This window comes from Ictidomys tridecemlineatus, chromosome 6, assembly GCF_052094955.1.
Source record: "Ictidomys tridecemlineatus isolate mIctTri1 chromosome 6, mIctTri1.hap1, whole genome shotgun sequence".
NCBI lineage: Eukaryota > Metazoa > Chordata > Mammalia > Rodentia > Sciuridae > Ictidomys > Ictidomys tridecemlineatus.
Genome location: NC_135482.1, coordinates 91663192 through 91678419, shown reverse-complemented (window position 1 = coordinate 91678419; position 15228 = coordinate 91663192). Strand labels below are relative to the sequence as shown.

The window sequence follows — 15228 nt, the reverse complement described above, 5'->3', positions numbered from 1 at the left end:
GGGATTTCTACAAGAATTGAATGTGGTTAGTTCTCTTGAGCATATTTTGCATGTCAGTAAACAAAGTTCAACACTTTTGGGTGGTGCTGGGATTTACTGCTGGTCCTTGCACATGACAGGCAATCACTCTTATCACTTAGCAACACCTTCATCCCTATTTTTTGTTTTGCTTGTGATTGAACCCAGGTCCTTGTACTTGCTAGGCAAGTGCTCTACCACTGAGCTATACCCCCAGTCCCTTATACTTTGTAATAGCTTAGTAAAGATGTACCAAAATGGTGGGCATGGTGGCACACACCTATAATCCCAGTGGTGCGGGAAGCTGAGGCAGGAGAATCATGAGTTCAAAGCCAGCTGCAGCAATTTAGCAAAGCTCTCAGCAACTCAGCAAGATCCTGTTTCTAAATAAAAAATACAAAAAAAGGGCTGAAGATGTGGCTCAGTAGTTAAGTGCCCCTGAGTTCAATCTCTGATACACAAAACAAAAAACAAAACCCCGATGTACCATAATGTATAATAATTTATAGGTTTATATTTTTGGTAGCATTTCAAACTCAATGAAGTAATAATATAGCTGCATTTCTTCTTTGAGACCAAGTTTGGAGAGGCATTGAAAACGCAGTCTCTGTCCTGCTGTAACAAAATACCTGTGACTAGAGGCTGAAAAGTCCAAGAACAAGGTGCCTACAGGATTGGTTTTCCCATGAGGGAAACCTTAAAAGGATCAACCTTTTAATGCTATCACACTGGCAACGTGAATTTTGGAGTGGACACCTTCAAACCATTGCATAGACCAAGGGAAAGTATTTCTCAAGCAGGCACCTTATTTTATACATGAGTGATTAATATTTTAAAACAAGAATTGATTTCTACTTGGTTACTATATAAATTACTGTGCATGTTGGTCTTTTACACAGGGGGATATCTGAACAAGAATTGTTTGAACAAGAACATTCTCAGAAGGAGATTTAGCTTTCTTTGCTGTCTATAGAAATCTTCAATTACCCATGTGACTTTAAGACCAGTCAAGTTCCCAGAGAAACAAATGAGGCATCTGACAAATTTACCTATAGAAATAAGGCCTAAGATTGCATCTAAATTATAGCTAATTGTTAATAATATTTAATATGTGTAATCATTTTAATGAGGTAAAGAGTAAGATATTTCTTACTCTTCAATATCTCCCAATAAGCCAATGAGGTAGGTTTGTAGATTTCCCATTTTATGGGAAACCCAAATTTCAGTGATGATAAACAGCTTGTTTAAGAAGTTTGGATTCAGGGGCTGGGGATGTGGCCTCAAGCGATAGCGCGGTAGCCTGGCGTGAGTGAGGCCCGGGTTCCATCCTCAGCACCTCATACAAAGATGTTGTGTCCGCCAAAAACTAAAAAATAAATACTAAAAATTCTCCCTTTCTCTCTCTTAAAAAAAAAAAAAAGAAGTTTGGATTCAAAGAGATAAAAGGGAATAGTAAGCATATCATCTATAGGGTTATATTGCCTGGGTTTTAAACTATCTCTAGACTTATAAACTATTCCCTATGTCTCAGTTTCTTTATCTGTACAGGAACATAATTATTCTCACACAGATTTTTTTTTGAGGGAAATATAAATTTTTTGAAGTATCAAATTACATAAAGTTAACTCACAGGAAGCACCTAATATTAGCTAGTATTACATATTCTATTAGTGATTCCCAAACTTTAGGATTTCATGGCTAATAAATTAATAAGAAGAGGGACAAGATCGAATGGTCTGCTTCATATCTTCCCAAGTGAGGCTATTAAAAAAAGAAAAAAAAAGTTATTATCTCAGTCTTCATAAAGAAAGGACATTTTAAAATCCAAGTTGGTGGTTAACAAAATTCTTGGAATGAAGAACTGTTCTTTAAATTGAACCAATTTAGCTTTGTAAAAGGCCAATCTAACTCTTATTTTTCTAATTTTACCATGAAATTAGATGTTCTATAGTCTCCCTCCAGTTTTGAAATATTTTGACTCTAATATTCATGCCCTTCCTACTCCTCCCTGCTTTTACACTTTTCTCCATCAGCCCTAGAAATTCTGGCTGACAATCCACTGCCTTACGTGGTTAGTTATCCAAGGACTCTACCAACTACTGCTCTTGTAAACCGTAGGATAGGGACTCTATCAAATGAAAGTGAATTGCATAAAACAATTGTTACTATAAGTAGCACATACAGCAACGTACATGCATTCATTCAACTAGCAAATATTCATAGCTTAGTACATTACCAAGTTCTCTTCTAGACTCTAAGCATATAACAAATAAAGCACAAATAAGTTCACTTCCTTCTGAGCTTAAAATGTGAAGTACCTCTAACTCCCAAGCCAAGTAGATTCTTAGAAGCTTCAAGATAAAATATATTACACATTCCTAAAGCTTTAAGTTCCTTTTGTTTTGCTTTTGGTATGGGGCTGGGATAAACTCAGGGGTGTTTAATCATATCCCTGGCCCTTTTTAATTATTTTTTTTCATTTTGAGACAGGGTCTCCCTATGTTGCTGGTGCTCTGCAATCTTCCTACCTCAGCTGCTCAAGCTGCTGGAATTACAGACATGCACTGAGAGCTTCAATTTTTATTGAAAAGAAGAGTGGGGGTAGGAAGACAATTTGGCAATTTAACATTTATAATAAAACATAAACAGGAACAGCATGCAAAATTTATGTGGTTAAAAAGTACTTAATACTTTAAAGATAATTTTACTTTTTAAGAACCAGTTAGGACTGTGGATCCAAATTGACATACACAATTCATCTCTTATTCCCTAGGTTGGTGCCTCTTTAGAATTTGTTCACATAATCATCATTGAATGAACTTGTTAAAAATACTGATTGCAGTATCTAAAGATTCTGATTCAGTAGGGCTACAGTGAAGCCTAGAATCTGCTTCAGAAAAATAGTTCAACAAAACCCATCATTACATACAGCTACAATGTGCCAATAGAGAAAAATGTTGAGAAAGAAAAAAAAATAGAATAAAGTTTTTGGTAATTCCAGTGTAGCAGTCTGTAGACTTTCTTTCTTTCTTTCTTTTAAAGCATTAAGCAATTGCATTGCTTCTTTTTAAAAATTTTTTTTTAGTTGTTGATGGACCTTTATTTATTTATTAATTAATATGTGGTGTTGAGAATCGAACCCAGTGCCTCACCCATGCCAGGCAAGTGCTCTACCACAGAGCCACAACCTCAGCCCCTGTAGACTTTCTTTGAGAGGCTTTGCCTTAGGGATACTTGGGAAGTTTCAGAAAGTATTTATTTGTTTAGGTACTGGGGATTGAACCCAGGGGCACTTTACCACTGAGCTGCTCCCCAGCCCTTTTTATTTATTTTGAGCTGCTTTTAAGACTTTATTAGAGTTGCTGAAGCTGCTTCTCGAATTTGCAATTCTCTTGCCTCAACCTGAGTCACTGAGATTATAGCCATGCACCACCACACCCTGCAGGAGGCAATATTTAAATGGGATCTTCATAAAATAAAATTTGAGAATGATTCTCCAATAATATATTTTTTAAAGGCCTTTTTTACAGTCTACCTATTCTTAATTTTGTCGAGTTAACATACTCTTAAAACTATAGAGACTAATCCCAGATTGGCAGTGTCTACAAATCAATTTCAAAAATGTCCTTCAGAAATTCTCATCAGAACCGGTGCAGTGGTATATGCTCGTAATCCAAGCAACTCTGGAAGCTGAGGCAGAGAAATTGAAATTTTGAGGTCAACCTGGGCAAATTAGCAAGACCCTGTCTCAAACAAAGAATAAAAAAGGGCCAGGAGTATAGCTCAGTGATAAAGCTCTTCTGGGTGCTTCAATCTCTAGTATCAAAAAAGAAAAGAAATTCTTATTAGATTTATTGACAAAATACTAGTTTTTTTATATGTTTCTTTTAGATATAGACAATAGAGTATATTTTTAACACATTATTCCTATATGGAATATAACTTCCCATTCTTGTGGTTATATATGACATGGAGTTACACTGGTCATGTATTCCTATATGAACACAGGAAAGTTATGTTTGATACATTCTACTGTCTTTCCTATTCCAATCCCCCCTCCCTTCTCTTCATTCCTCTTTGTCTAACCCAATGAACTTCTATTCTTACCCCCAAGCCTTACTGCGTGTTAGCATCCACACATTAGAGAGAACATTTAGCCTTTGGTATTTGGGGATTGCTTATTTTACTTAACACGATAGTCTCCAGTTATATCCATTTACCAGCAAATACCATAATTTCATTATTCTTTATGGTTGAGTAATATTCCATGTTGGATATATACCACATTTTCTTTATCTATTCATCTGTTGAAAGGCACCTAGGTTGGTTCCATAGCTTAGCTATTGTGAATTGAGCTGCTATAAATTTGGTGTGACTGAGTCACTGTATCTTTGGGTATACACCAAGGAGTGAGTTAACTGGGTAAAATTGTGGTAACATTCCAAGTTTTCTGAGGAATCTCCATACTGATTTCTATAATGATTACACCAATTTGCAGTCCCACTATTTGTATTCCTTTAATTTTTTTCTTCTAATTGCTCTGGATAGAGCAATGTATGAGTGTGTCTTTTTCCTCATGTCCTTGCTAACATTTATTATTACTTGTATTCTTGCTAATTGCCATTCTGACTGGAGTGAGATGAAATTTCAGTGTAGTTTTAATTTGCATTTTTCTAATTGCTAGTGATATTGAACATTTTTCCATATATCTGTTGACTGATCATGTTTCTTCTTTTGTGAAGTATCTAGGTCCTTTGCCCACTTATTGATTGGGTTATTTGTTTTTTGGTGTTGAGATTTTTGAGTTCTTTATATATCTTAGAGATTAACACTCTATCTGAGGAGCAGATGGCAAAGATTTTCTCCCGTTCTGTAAGCTCTCTTTTCACTTTCTTGATTATTTCCTTTGCTGTGAAGAAGCTTTTGAGTTTGATACCATCCAATTTATTGATTCATGATTTTATTTCTTGTACTTTTAGAGTCTTGTTGAGGAATTTTGTTCCTAAGCCAATATGATGAAGAGTTGGGCCTACTTACTTCTAGTAGGTGAAGGGTCCTTCAATTTTAGTATATGTACTGCTGAAGTGAGCACTCCAAAAAAAAAATTTTTTTTTTTGAGGCTACTGTGAATGAGTTAGTTTTCCTAATTTCTCTTTCACTCGATTCATCACGGATGTACAGGACCACAGTTGGTTTATGGGGTATTAATTTTATATTCTGCTATTTTGATAAATTCATTTATGAGTTCTAGAAGTTTTTTTATGAAGGTTTTTGGGTCTTCTAAATATAGAATCATGTTGTTGGTAAATATGGATAGTTTGAGTTCTTCTTTTCCTATTTGTATTACTTTAATTTCTTTCTTCTAATTGCTCTGGTTAGAGTTTCAAAGGCTGTTGAACAGAAGTACTAAAAGAGGACATCCTTGTATTCTTCTAGTTTTTAGAGGGAATGCTTTCAATTTTTCTCTAGTTTGAATTGTGACAGCCTTGGGTTTAACATGTATAGCTTTTACAATTTTGAAGTATGTTCCTACTATCCCTAGTTTTTCTAGGGTTTTGAACATGAATGGATGCTGTATTTTGTCAAATGTTTTTTCTGCATCTATTGATATAATTATGTAATTCTTGTCTTTAAGTCTATTGATGTGAGGAATTACATTTGTTGGTTTCCATATGTTGAACCAAACTTGCATGCCTGGTATGAACCCCACTTGATTGTGGTGCGCTATCTTTTTAATGTCTTTTTGTATGCTATTTGCCAGCATTTTGTTAAGCATTTTTGTGTCTATGTTCATCAGGGATATTGGTCTGAAGTTTTCTTTCCTTGATGTGTCTTTGTCTGGTTATGGTATCAGGGTGATACTAGCTTCATGGAATGAGTTTGGAAGGATTCCCCCTTTTCTATTTCATGGCATAATTTGAGAATTGGTATTAATTTTTCTTTGAAGGTCTTGTAGAACTCAGCTGAAAATCCCTCTGGTCCTGGACTTTTCTTTGTTGGTAGGCTTTTCATGGCATCTTCAATTTCATTGCTTGAAATTGATCTGTTTAAATTTTCTGCCAGGCACAGTGGTGCACGCCTGTAATCCCAGCAGCTCAGGAGGCAGAGACAGGAGGATGGTGAGTTTAAAGCCAGCCTCAGCAAAAGCAAGGTGCTAAGTAACTCAGTGAGACCCTGTCTCTAAAGAAAATACAAAATAGGGCTGGGCATGTGGCTCAGTGGTCTATTGTCCCTGAGTTTGACCTTAGTACTCCCATCAAAAAACATTTCTTTTTATGTCCTTCTGATTCAATTTGGGTATGTCACAAGTCTATAGAAATTTGTTAATGGCATCAAGATTTTCTAAGAGTATAAATTTTCAAAATAGTTTTCTGATTATTATCTGTAGTTCAGTAGTATCCATTTCATCACAATTTTAATAATTTGAGTTTTCGCTTTTTCTTAGCTTGGCAAAGGGCTTATCAATTTTATTTTATTTTTCAAAGAACAAACTAATGTTTCATTGATTTCATTAATTTATTTTTGTTTGTTTCAATTTCATTGTTTTTAGTGCTGATTTTAATTATTTCCTATCTTCTACTGCTTTTAGTGTTGATTTCTTCTTCTTTTTCTAGGGCTTTGAGATGTAATGTTAAGTTATTTACTTGGTAACTTTCTAATTTTTAATGAATGAACTCAATGCAATGAGCTTCCCTCTTAGAACAAACTGCCCTCTTAGTGCTCCAGAGGTTTTGATATGTTGTATTTCTATTCTCATTTGCCTCTGAGTATTTTTTAAAATTTTATCCCTGATCTCTTTTGCTATCCACTGGTCATGCAATAGTGTATAATCTAATCTCCGGATGTTAGAGTAGCTTCTATTTTTCATTTTATTGTTGATTTATAATTTTATTCCATTATGATCTGATGGAATGCAAGATATTTTCTCTATTTTTTTGTATTTGCTAAGAGTTGCTTTGTGATCTAAGATATGCTGAGATGCAAGTGTATTCAGTTATTGATGGATGAAATATTTTATATATGTTTGTTAAATTACTAATTTTATTTTTTAGTTCCATACCTTCTTTATTTAGTTTTTTGGAGGTTCTATCCAGTGGTGAGAGAGGTGTTTTAAAGTCACCCAGTAATATTGTGGTCTATTTGATTCTTGAAATTGAGAAGGGCTTATCCAATGTACACAGAAGCTCCATTGCTTGGGGGCATAAGTATTTATAATTGTTATGTCTTGCCGATGTGTAATTTCATAAAGAGTATGAAACATCCTTCTTTGTTTTTTCTGATTAACTTTGACTTGAAGTTCACTTTATCTGATATGAGGATAGAAACCTCTACTTATTTATGAGATCCATGTGAATGATATGTTTTTTTCCCATTCTTTTACCTTCATTCTGTCGATGTCTTTGCCTATGAGGTGAGTCTCTTGGAGACAGCATGTTGTTGGGTCTTGTTTTTAAATTCAGTCTGCCAGTTTATGTCTTTGGATTGATCAGATTAGGCCATTTACATTCAGTGTTATTATTGAGATATGATTTTTATTCCCTGTAATTTTGATTTATTTCTGGTTTTAAATTTGTATTAGTTTCTCCTTTGATTGGCTGTTCTTCTAGTGTAGTATTTCCCTTTGCTGTTTTCACTTTTATTTTCTATTTACCTATTAGGGGATTAAACACTGATTGTGTTAAGACTCTCACAACCCAATCATTTTTCCTCTGAACCTCCTATTGCATTGTCTCACAAGTGAGCTTTTTGGGGGCACCTCACATCCAAACTATAATAGACGTCTACAATGTTAATTGTCATAATTAACAGAAATGATATGATCAGTTATTGCCTACAATAAAACACAATATGTTTTCAAAAGGGTTTACAATTTTGAATGGTGAACAGGGAGAGAACAGAAGTGATGTAGGATGTGATGAATACGAAGGAAGAGTAGAGAAGATATAAGTAAAAAATTAAAGGAAGGGTGAAAAAGAGAACAGTCAAGATTGGCTATTAGCAAAAGAAAACAGAGAAAGAGAAACATAAGTGAAAGAAAAAATTTATAAAGTAAAACTTAAAAACTAATTAAAGAAATTGAAATACAATAAGCAAACATCTTAGTCTTCAAAAAACTGATCCTTGAAAAATAACTGGCTTAAAAAATTCTAGAAATGAGAAAAAAAAAGTGAATATGTATAAATGTCCATGAACCATTAAGGTCACAATTAAACATAGAAAAGAAAATAGGAGAAAAGAAAAAATCTCAATGAAAATTTAAAGAATTATTTCCATTGGAATTCAAAAGATTCTCAGCTTCCCTTCTCAGCAGTGTTAGGTAGGGTCATCTGGAGCATGATACTTGCTCCACGCTCAGGGTGGAGTTGCTAGTGTGAGAAATATAACTCCAGGCTTTTTGCTGAATGCCAGTTGTTCAGGAGATTTAAATCAGCACCTCCAGGGCCTAGAGATTGTGGGTCCACATGGCAAGACTGCACCCCAGGGACCTTCCCTGGGTTCCACTTATGTGGTAGAGGAGCCACTTCTTAGTCCACTATGTCTTCTGTTGACCCCATGTTTCCTGGTCTTGGGTTCAGCCTCCCAACTCAATCTATCCCACCTTCACCCTTTTGAATTCCCAGCCAGGAATCTGAGAGACCTGCAATTCAAGAGACTAGTGCCTCTCCCAGCTGGGCCTGTAAACAGCCAGATTGGAGAGGGAGGGGTGGAGCTGTGTGGGTTTCCATGACCAGGTAGTCAGTCCCCTATGTAAACCTCTCTCCATGTTCGATTTTCTCCTCATAATTTAAACACACTCTATGTCACACAATGTGGGTTTGCCAGCTCTGTATTTCTGGCCAGACTCGGGTTTGCTAGTACTTAGCTCCCTCAGTGAACTATCCCTGCACCTCCACATGCAACCAGGAGAGATTTGCCTTCTTTCCAACACAACAATATTGTGCAGCACACGTTTCAGTTTAGTCAGGCCGTGTCTTTGATCTCTAAACTCTCTGTACCCAGACATGCCTAAGGCCTCCTAAAAATATGTGTTCCTTTAGTTCCCTTGTCCCTCCACTTTGCTCACTAAGGGACTGCTCTGGCTGGTGTCTCTGGCTGTGGCAGTGGCTATGCCACCGGGGATTTCTTATTATATTCAACCTCCCAAATCCCCAATCTGATTTGAATGTCCAGTATTAAATTCCAAAAAAGTCCCTCATTTTTTTTTCACCCACCTTGCTGAGAATCTGCCTGTCTGCTTTCTTGGTTTCAGGCCACATAGTAGCCAGGAAAGCAACCATCTCTAATCCGCCATCTTGAAACCCTCCCAAAATACTAATTTCAGGTGGCTTTACTGATTTTAGTTTAGGGTCTTTTTTTTTTCCCCTGTTAAGCTAGGATATCACAGTTTAAATAATAAATTTATGTTATACACGGATTCATAACAAATGGCTTGGAATCTGGCTTGGAGTTGTGTCTACCCCTGATAATGGAATTCCATTTCTTGTTTTTGATTCTTTTAGGAGTGTCAGTGGTCTCAAGAGCTAAAATCCACCAGGAATATACCTCTGGATTGACAAAGTGTGACTTGTTCACCATAGAGAACCATTAGGGGTCTCTGTAAGATGGTGTTACAAACAGGATTTGGGTTTGTGTGGGAGGTTTGGGGAAGGTTAAGGGAGGCAGGCTTTCTCATGGATTGGATTTGGCAGAAAATGGTGATAATTGTATGATAGGGTTTCATATTTATCCAAAACATAGGAAGAATGGAGTGAGGCTAAACTCATGGGAAAATAAGTGGCAATCATCTGTATTAGCTGGGATAAGAGCTATTTGGTCATTTTTTTGTGGATTGTACAATATTCACAGTTTTTCCGTGTTCAGATAGTATCACAAGTTGCCTTGTTTTTGATTCATGTTGGTCACAGTGGCCTTGGCTGATGTTGGTATTTTGTAAAAGTGCTTATTATGTTCATCTAGGGAACAATGGTCTGGTTGTAATTTCTAGCCTAGCTCCAGGCTTTTCAGGGTCTGCTTTTCTCCCAGGATTAAATAAAAATAAAGGTAAAAGCTATTACATATATGAATCCAAAATATTCAGCAGTTGCTGTACATGAATAAGTCTGAAAGGCAGCTCAATGTAAGGGAGTAAAAGCAGGATCATTTTCCTTTTAGCTCCATTATAGCTAACATTAATGGCTTCCATTTATTGAACACTTACTATGTGCCATGCTATGTACTTGGTGCTTTACAGGTGTATAGTTTTGCAAATCAAATACTTTTGATCATCTCCATTTTGCAGATAAGTATTCCTAGAATCTTCTAATCATTAAGTAGAATACCTGGCATTTTAATAAGTTTGTGCCTTTTTGGAGTCCACCATTTTTCCACTGTATTAGCTTGCCTTTCTCTACAGAACTTGCTGTCTGTAAGTGTGACAATATAATATAGAACTGGCAGGATTTTCTTGAAACTCAAATGCTTTCATACATCTAAAAGGATCTAGAAAAATAATTGCCTCATGGTAAACAGGCCACAAATGAGAGGTTTTTTTTTTTTTTTCCCTCCTCTTTCCATAAAACTCGATGCCTCTGATTATAAGGGCAGATAAATTGGCTAGTAACTTAAGATGAAGTTGTTGAGTGCCACCAGACAACCTTAGTATCATAGAATTTTAGAGATTGAAGAAGTTTAGAGATCAAAAAAATTGTCAAGATTATCTCTTACAGATGAGGAAAAGGAAGGTCAGCAGTGTGCTTGATCTGTGCCATATCACATAGTTAATTATCGTTGGAGCTAGGCTGAGAACCAGGTCTCAGTCTTAGGCCCTTGGTTTTTCAGGCCACATAGCTGTTCTTTCACGGATTTCAGAAGTCACAGTGTGCTTTGGTGCTCTGGATTGCTCCTTGGTTGCTCTCACATATCTAAAGGATCACTGATGACATTTCAGATTAGAGCTCAGGGGCTTGGACAGAATTTGAGGGCTATGTGTGTGGGTGGGGTAGGGGTTTCCTCTTCCCTACTGTCATGTAATCTTACAGTTAAAAGTTCCTTTATATACATATATTTCAGCGCAGTTGGGCAACTTCAGCTAATTCATTTTTCTTGGGGTATTCTAGGTTCCCAGGGGTGCTCTACCACTGGGCCACATCTCCAGCCTTTTATAATCTGAGAACGGGGCTTGATAAATTGCAGAGGCTGACCTCCAACTGGAGATTCTCCTTCCCCAGCCTCCCGATTTCCTGGAATTTACAGGTCTACCCCATCGAGTCCAGCTTAGCATTTTAAACCGGTTTGGGGAGCATTGCTTCCGGGAGCTAGGCAGTGCCGGGGGCGCGCACCCGGGGCGGGGTAGTAGGGCACCAGGGAAGGTAGGACCAGAGGCAGGGAAGGGCAGAGGCCAGACAGTGCTGCCGAGGCTGGAGTCGCGGGGGCGGCGGGAGCGGCGGGGGCGGGGCTAGGCGGCGCGAGAGGGGCCGAAGGCGGAAGCGCTGAACGCGAAGTGCGGCGGGAGCGCAGGGGCCGGCAGCGCCGTGGCGGCCAGCGTCATGGCTGCTCACACTCGGGGCACCGAGCTCGGTAAGGGCCCCCTTCCTTTTCCGCGCTTCCCGTTCCGCGGTGTTTCGCGCGGGGCCCGCGCCGGCGGAGCGTCCGCAGAGGTTCCCGGCGGCCGGGAAGCGGTGGCGCCGGCGGCGGCGACCCTAGGCAGAGGCGGAGCCCCGCTGAGCTCCGTGGCCTGGGCGCCCTCGCCTGGTTCCTGTGAGCGGGAGGAGTGGGGAAGGATTGGTTTGCATCTTTCGCCCTAGCAGTTCACCTCTGAACTCTCTGGTTGCAAACAACAGCAAACCCCCAAAATAAAACCAGACAAAAACTCTGCTTTCCCCCTTTTAATTCAATACGTATGCGATTTAATGCTGGATTTCTAAAAATAATTTTTAACAACTTAACTCTCTCTAAAATGGCCTTTCCCCCCCAGGTGCTGGTTGGAAAAGTAGTCATGGCTCTGTGCAAAAAATATAGCATCGTAAATTGTGTATGATCTTAGCTGTTTATCAAAATTGTAAAAGGGCCTGTATTTTACCATTTTTTCACTTATTGTTTGCTGGTCCAAACCCAAGGCCCTGCCTAGCATGTGCTAGGCAAGCATTCTACCACTGAGGTACACCTCCAGTTTCTGTCTTTCCTCTTATTGGTATTAGTTCAGATATTACTGGTTAGAAAGCTTATTTCATATTTCCTAAATGAAAAATTTGTAATTCACATAAGGTTAGTGGTTTAAATATATAACTTGGCTAGCTTTAATATTCTGAATCTTTAACTTATTAGCTATATGATTTTTTTTTTTTACAGCATTCCAAGTTTCTTTATCTGTAAAATAGTTATTACAAAGGTATTTACCTCATGATCTGGAGAATAAATAAGAAGATACATGTAAAGTGGTACATCGTGGGTGCATAGTAAGAGCTAAATAAATAATAGTGTGTAAGAAAGTTCTGTTTTCAGGGACTTATTTTTCAAAAATTCATACAGGTACTTTAAAAATGATGATTCTTATTAAATAATTGTGACTTTAAGAGTGGAATTTTTGCTGAGTGTTAGAGTCTAAATCTGCTTTTATAGACAGTTAATTTCTTCATGAACTACATTCTGTTTTAGTCACTCCTCTCCAGAAGAAGAAGTTCTATCTCTGGAAAGTAAACTTTAACAACAAATGAGTATTTGCTAGATTGGAAGATCTTGAAAGATGGATGGGGGCTAGAGTTGTAGTGTTTTGATATTTCCAAGGATACTAGCTATGTGACTAGGTCACAATGAAGATATGCCATAATTACCCCAACACTTAAGTTTTAAGATTTTTCTTTCAAGTAATACAATTAAAGTATTGTTACTTTTAGTTTGCAAGAATTAGAATCACTTTCATTTATTTGTTGAAGAATAATAGTATAGACAAAAACAATTGCTTTTTAGAATAAATGTGATTTTCATGCCCCTTTTTAAATGATCATAGCTTTTTTTTATTATTTTCTTCATTAAAATCAGATATATTGCAAGGGAGTTTTTCCTTAACTGGTATTTACCTTTAATTCAGAGAGATTTGGCCTCAAATACTAAAGTAAGCTATTTGAATTATTTATTTACTAGGGGAAAAATCATTCAGTATTAATTTATTCATAGTATTGATTGATGAGTTTTATAGTGTTTTGTAATTGAAAGTCCTTTTAATGAACAGTGCAACTAATATTTTAGATGAATTAACTTTCTTATAAAAAGAAATTGATGTTTATTATAAAAATTTTAGAAAATACAGTTGGCACAAGAAAGACTAGAATTATTCGTGATCTAATTATTGTAATATTTATTTTAGTGGACTATATATACTTCTAGTTCATGGACTTAAAAAAAAAGATTTGAGATGAAATCTGACCCTCATGATAAAAACCCTGCAATGAAAAAATTTTTAGCATGGCATTTGGACATACCAAGAGGTTTTCCAAATGGAGAATAGGCCCTCTAATCTTGATGTTAGAAAGTGGAGCCCAGCATTCTGAGATTTACCAAGTCATCTGAGTGATTCTAAGTTCAGTTTTGAGAACCACTCTATCATATCTCTGTGGCCCTCCTATTCCTATTACACCTTCTGTGGTCTATTAAAATTAATGGATATCTTCTCTCTTTTCCTAGACTTCTCTTAATTTTGCCTAAAATGTAGGTATCACAGGGGCGGTGATCTTCCTTTTGTTTGCTTATGTATCCCAGGCACTTGGTTAAAATAGTTTCTGTAACACAGATGACCCTCAGAAATATCCTTGAATGAAGGAATAAATTTAGAATTACTTCCTGCTTGGGGACCTTGGGTTTCCACCTGGGCCCCAACATGGGGACAGGTTCAGTAAAGTACTGTACCTTCTTCCTTTTTCTGAATGTTTTAAAAATTCAGTTTTGTGACTTTTGTCTTAAAGGTGTGTCAAGAGGCTTTTAAAAGATGGACCTAGTGTTGCTTCTTTTCAAACGTATTCTTAATAGTTTTCTGAGGAAAGTGGAATATCTCTTCAGTTGTATACAAAATGTAAACAGTTTAAGGAATCTGTGAATTTCAAGTGAGAAATGACTAATATCATCTTTCCAGAATATTCATTATCATAATTATTGAGATAGAGGACATTAAAGTTTATCTTTAGCTGGGTGTGATGGTGCATGCCTATAATCCCAGCAGCTTGGGAGGTTGAAGCAGGAGGATCCAAGTTCTGAGCCAGTCTCAGCAACTCCAGGAGACCCTAAGCAACTCCAGGAGACCCTGTCTCTAAATAAAATCACAAAAGGGCTGGGGATATGGGTCAGTGGTTAAAGACTCCTGGCTTCAATCCCTTGATACCAAAAAAAAAAAAAAAAAAAAAAAAAAAAAAGTTTGAGTTAAAAAACCCAATCTCTACTTAAAATTAAAAGCATATTCTTTACTAAGTGTGTGAAAACTCTTCATTCATGTGGTCAAGTAGAATTGAAAATTTTTAGATTTCTACAAGGAATTTCTTAAGTGCAGTTAACTTGAGGTTTTTTTTTAAACAATGCAATCGATTAATTTGTGTTTATGTCAATGTTTTTTCTTCTTAATACTTATAATATATATTCGTGGATGTGGTGGTGCACACCTGTAATCCAAGTGATTCAAGAGGCTAAGGCAGGAGGATTGTAAGTTCAAAGCTAGCCTCGGCAATTTAGTGAGTCTCTAATCAATTTAGCAAGATCCTGTCATAAAATAAAAAATAAAAAGAGTTGGGGGGGCTGGGGTTGTGGCTCAGTGGTAGAATGCTTGCCTAGCATGTGTGAGGCACTGGGTTCAATTCTCAGCACCGCATATAAGTGAACAAAATAAAGAATAAAGGTCCAAATAAAATAACATCAACTTTGTAAAGAGACAGGCCAATTAAAGAACTAGATCTTTCTGAAAGATCCAAAACTGGACAACTGGCTACACTTGGAGTAAGCAGATTAGACAGTAGTAAGATATCAATGCCAATATTATCACTTTGAAAGAGTCAAAGTACATGATTCCTAATGAGGAAAATGTCCTTATTTTTATGTGATCTACCCTGTGATATTTATCTTGATGGATTTATTTATATAAGCCATAATAATAATTTTTTTAACCTTGAAATAATCTCAAACCTTTAGCAGAGTTTCATATACCATACAAAGAATTTTTCCCTCTGAACCATTTGAGGAAAATGCATGATT

The 15228-nt window shown here is 36.8% G+C and overlaps 1 protein-coding gene across 3 annotated transcripts in view; it reads left to right on the top strand.

Annotated features, from left to right (window-relative positions):
* The first annotated feature begins 11422 nt into the window (after positions 1-11422).
* The window catches only part of Dera (deoxyribose-phosphate aldolase), a 109706-nt gene continuing 105900 nt past the window's right edge, over positions 11423-15228 (top strand). Inside the window, exon 1 of one of the 3 annotated variants that reach the window (XM_005331873.5) lies at positions 11423-11574. In XM_005331873.5, the coding sequence (XP_005331930.1) occupies positions 11544-11574 (31 nt within the window). In that variant the 5' untranslated portion in view covers positions 11423-11543. The remainder of the gene's footprint in view (positions 11575-15228) is intronic. The other 2 variants (XR_013423057.1, XM_078015188.1) reach the window with 2 other exon arrangements.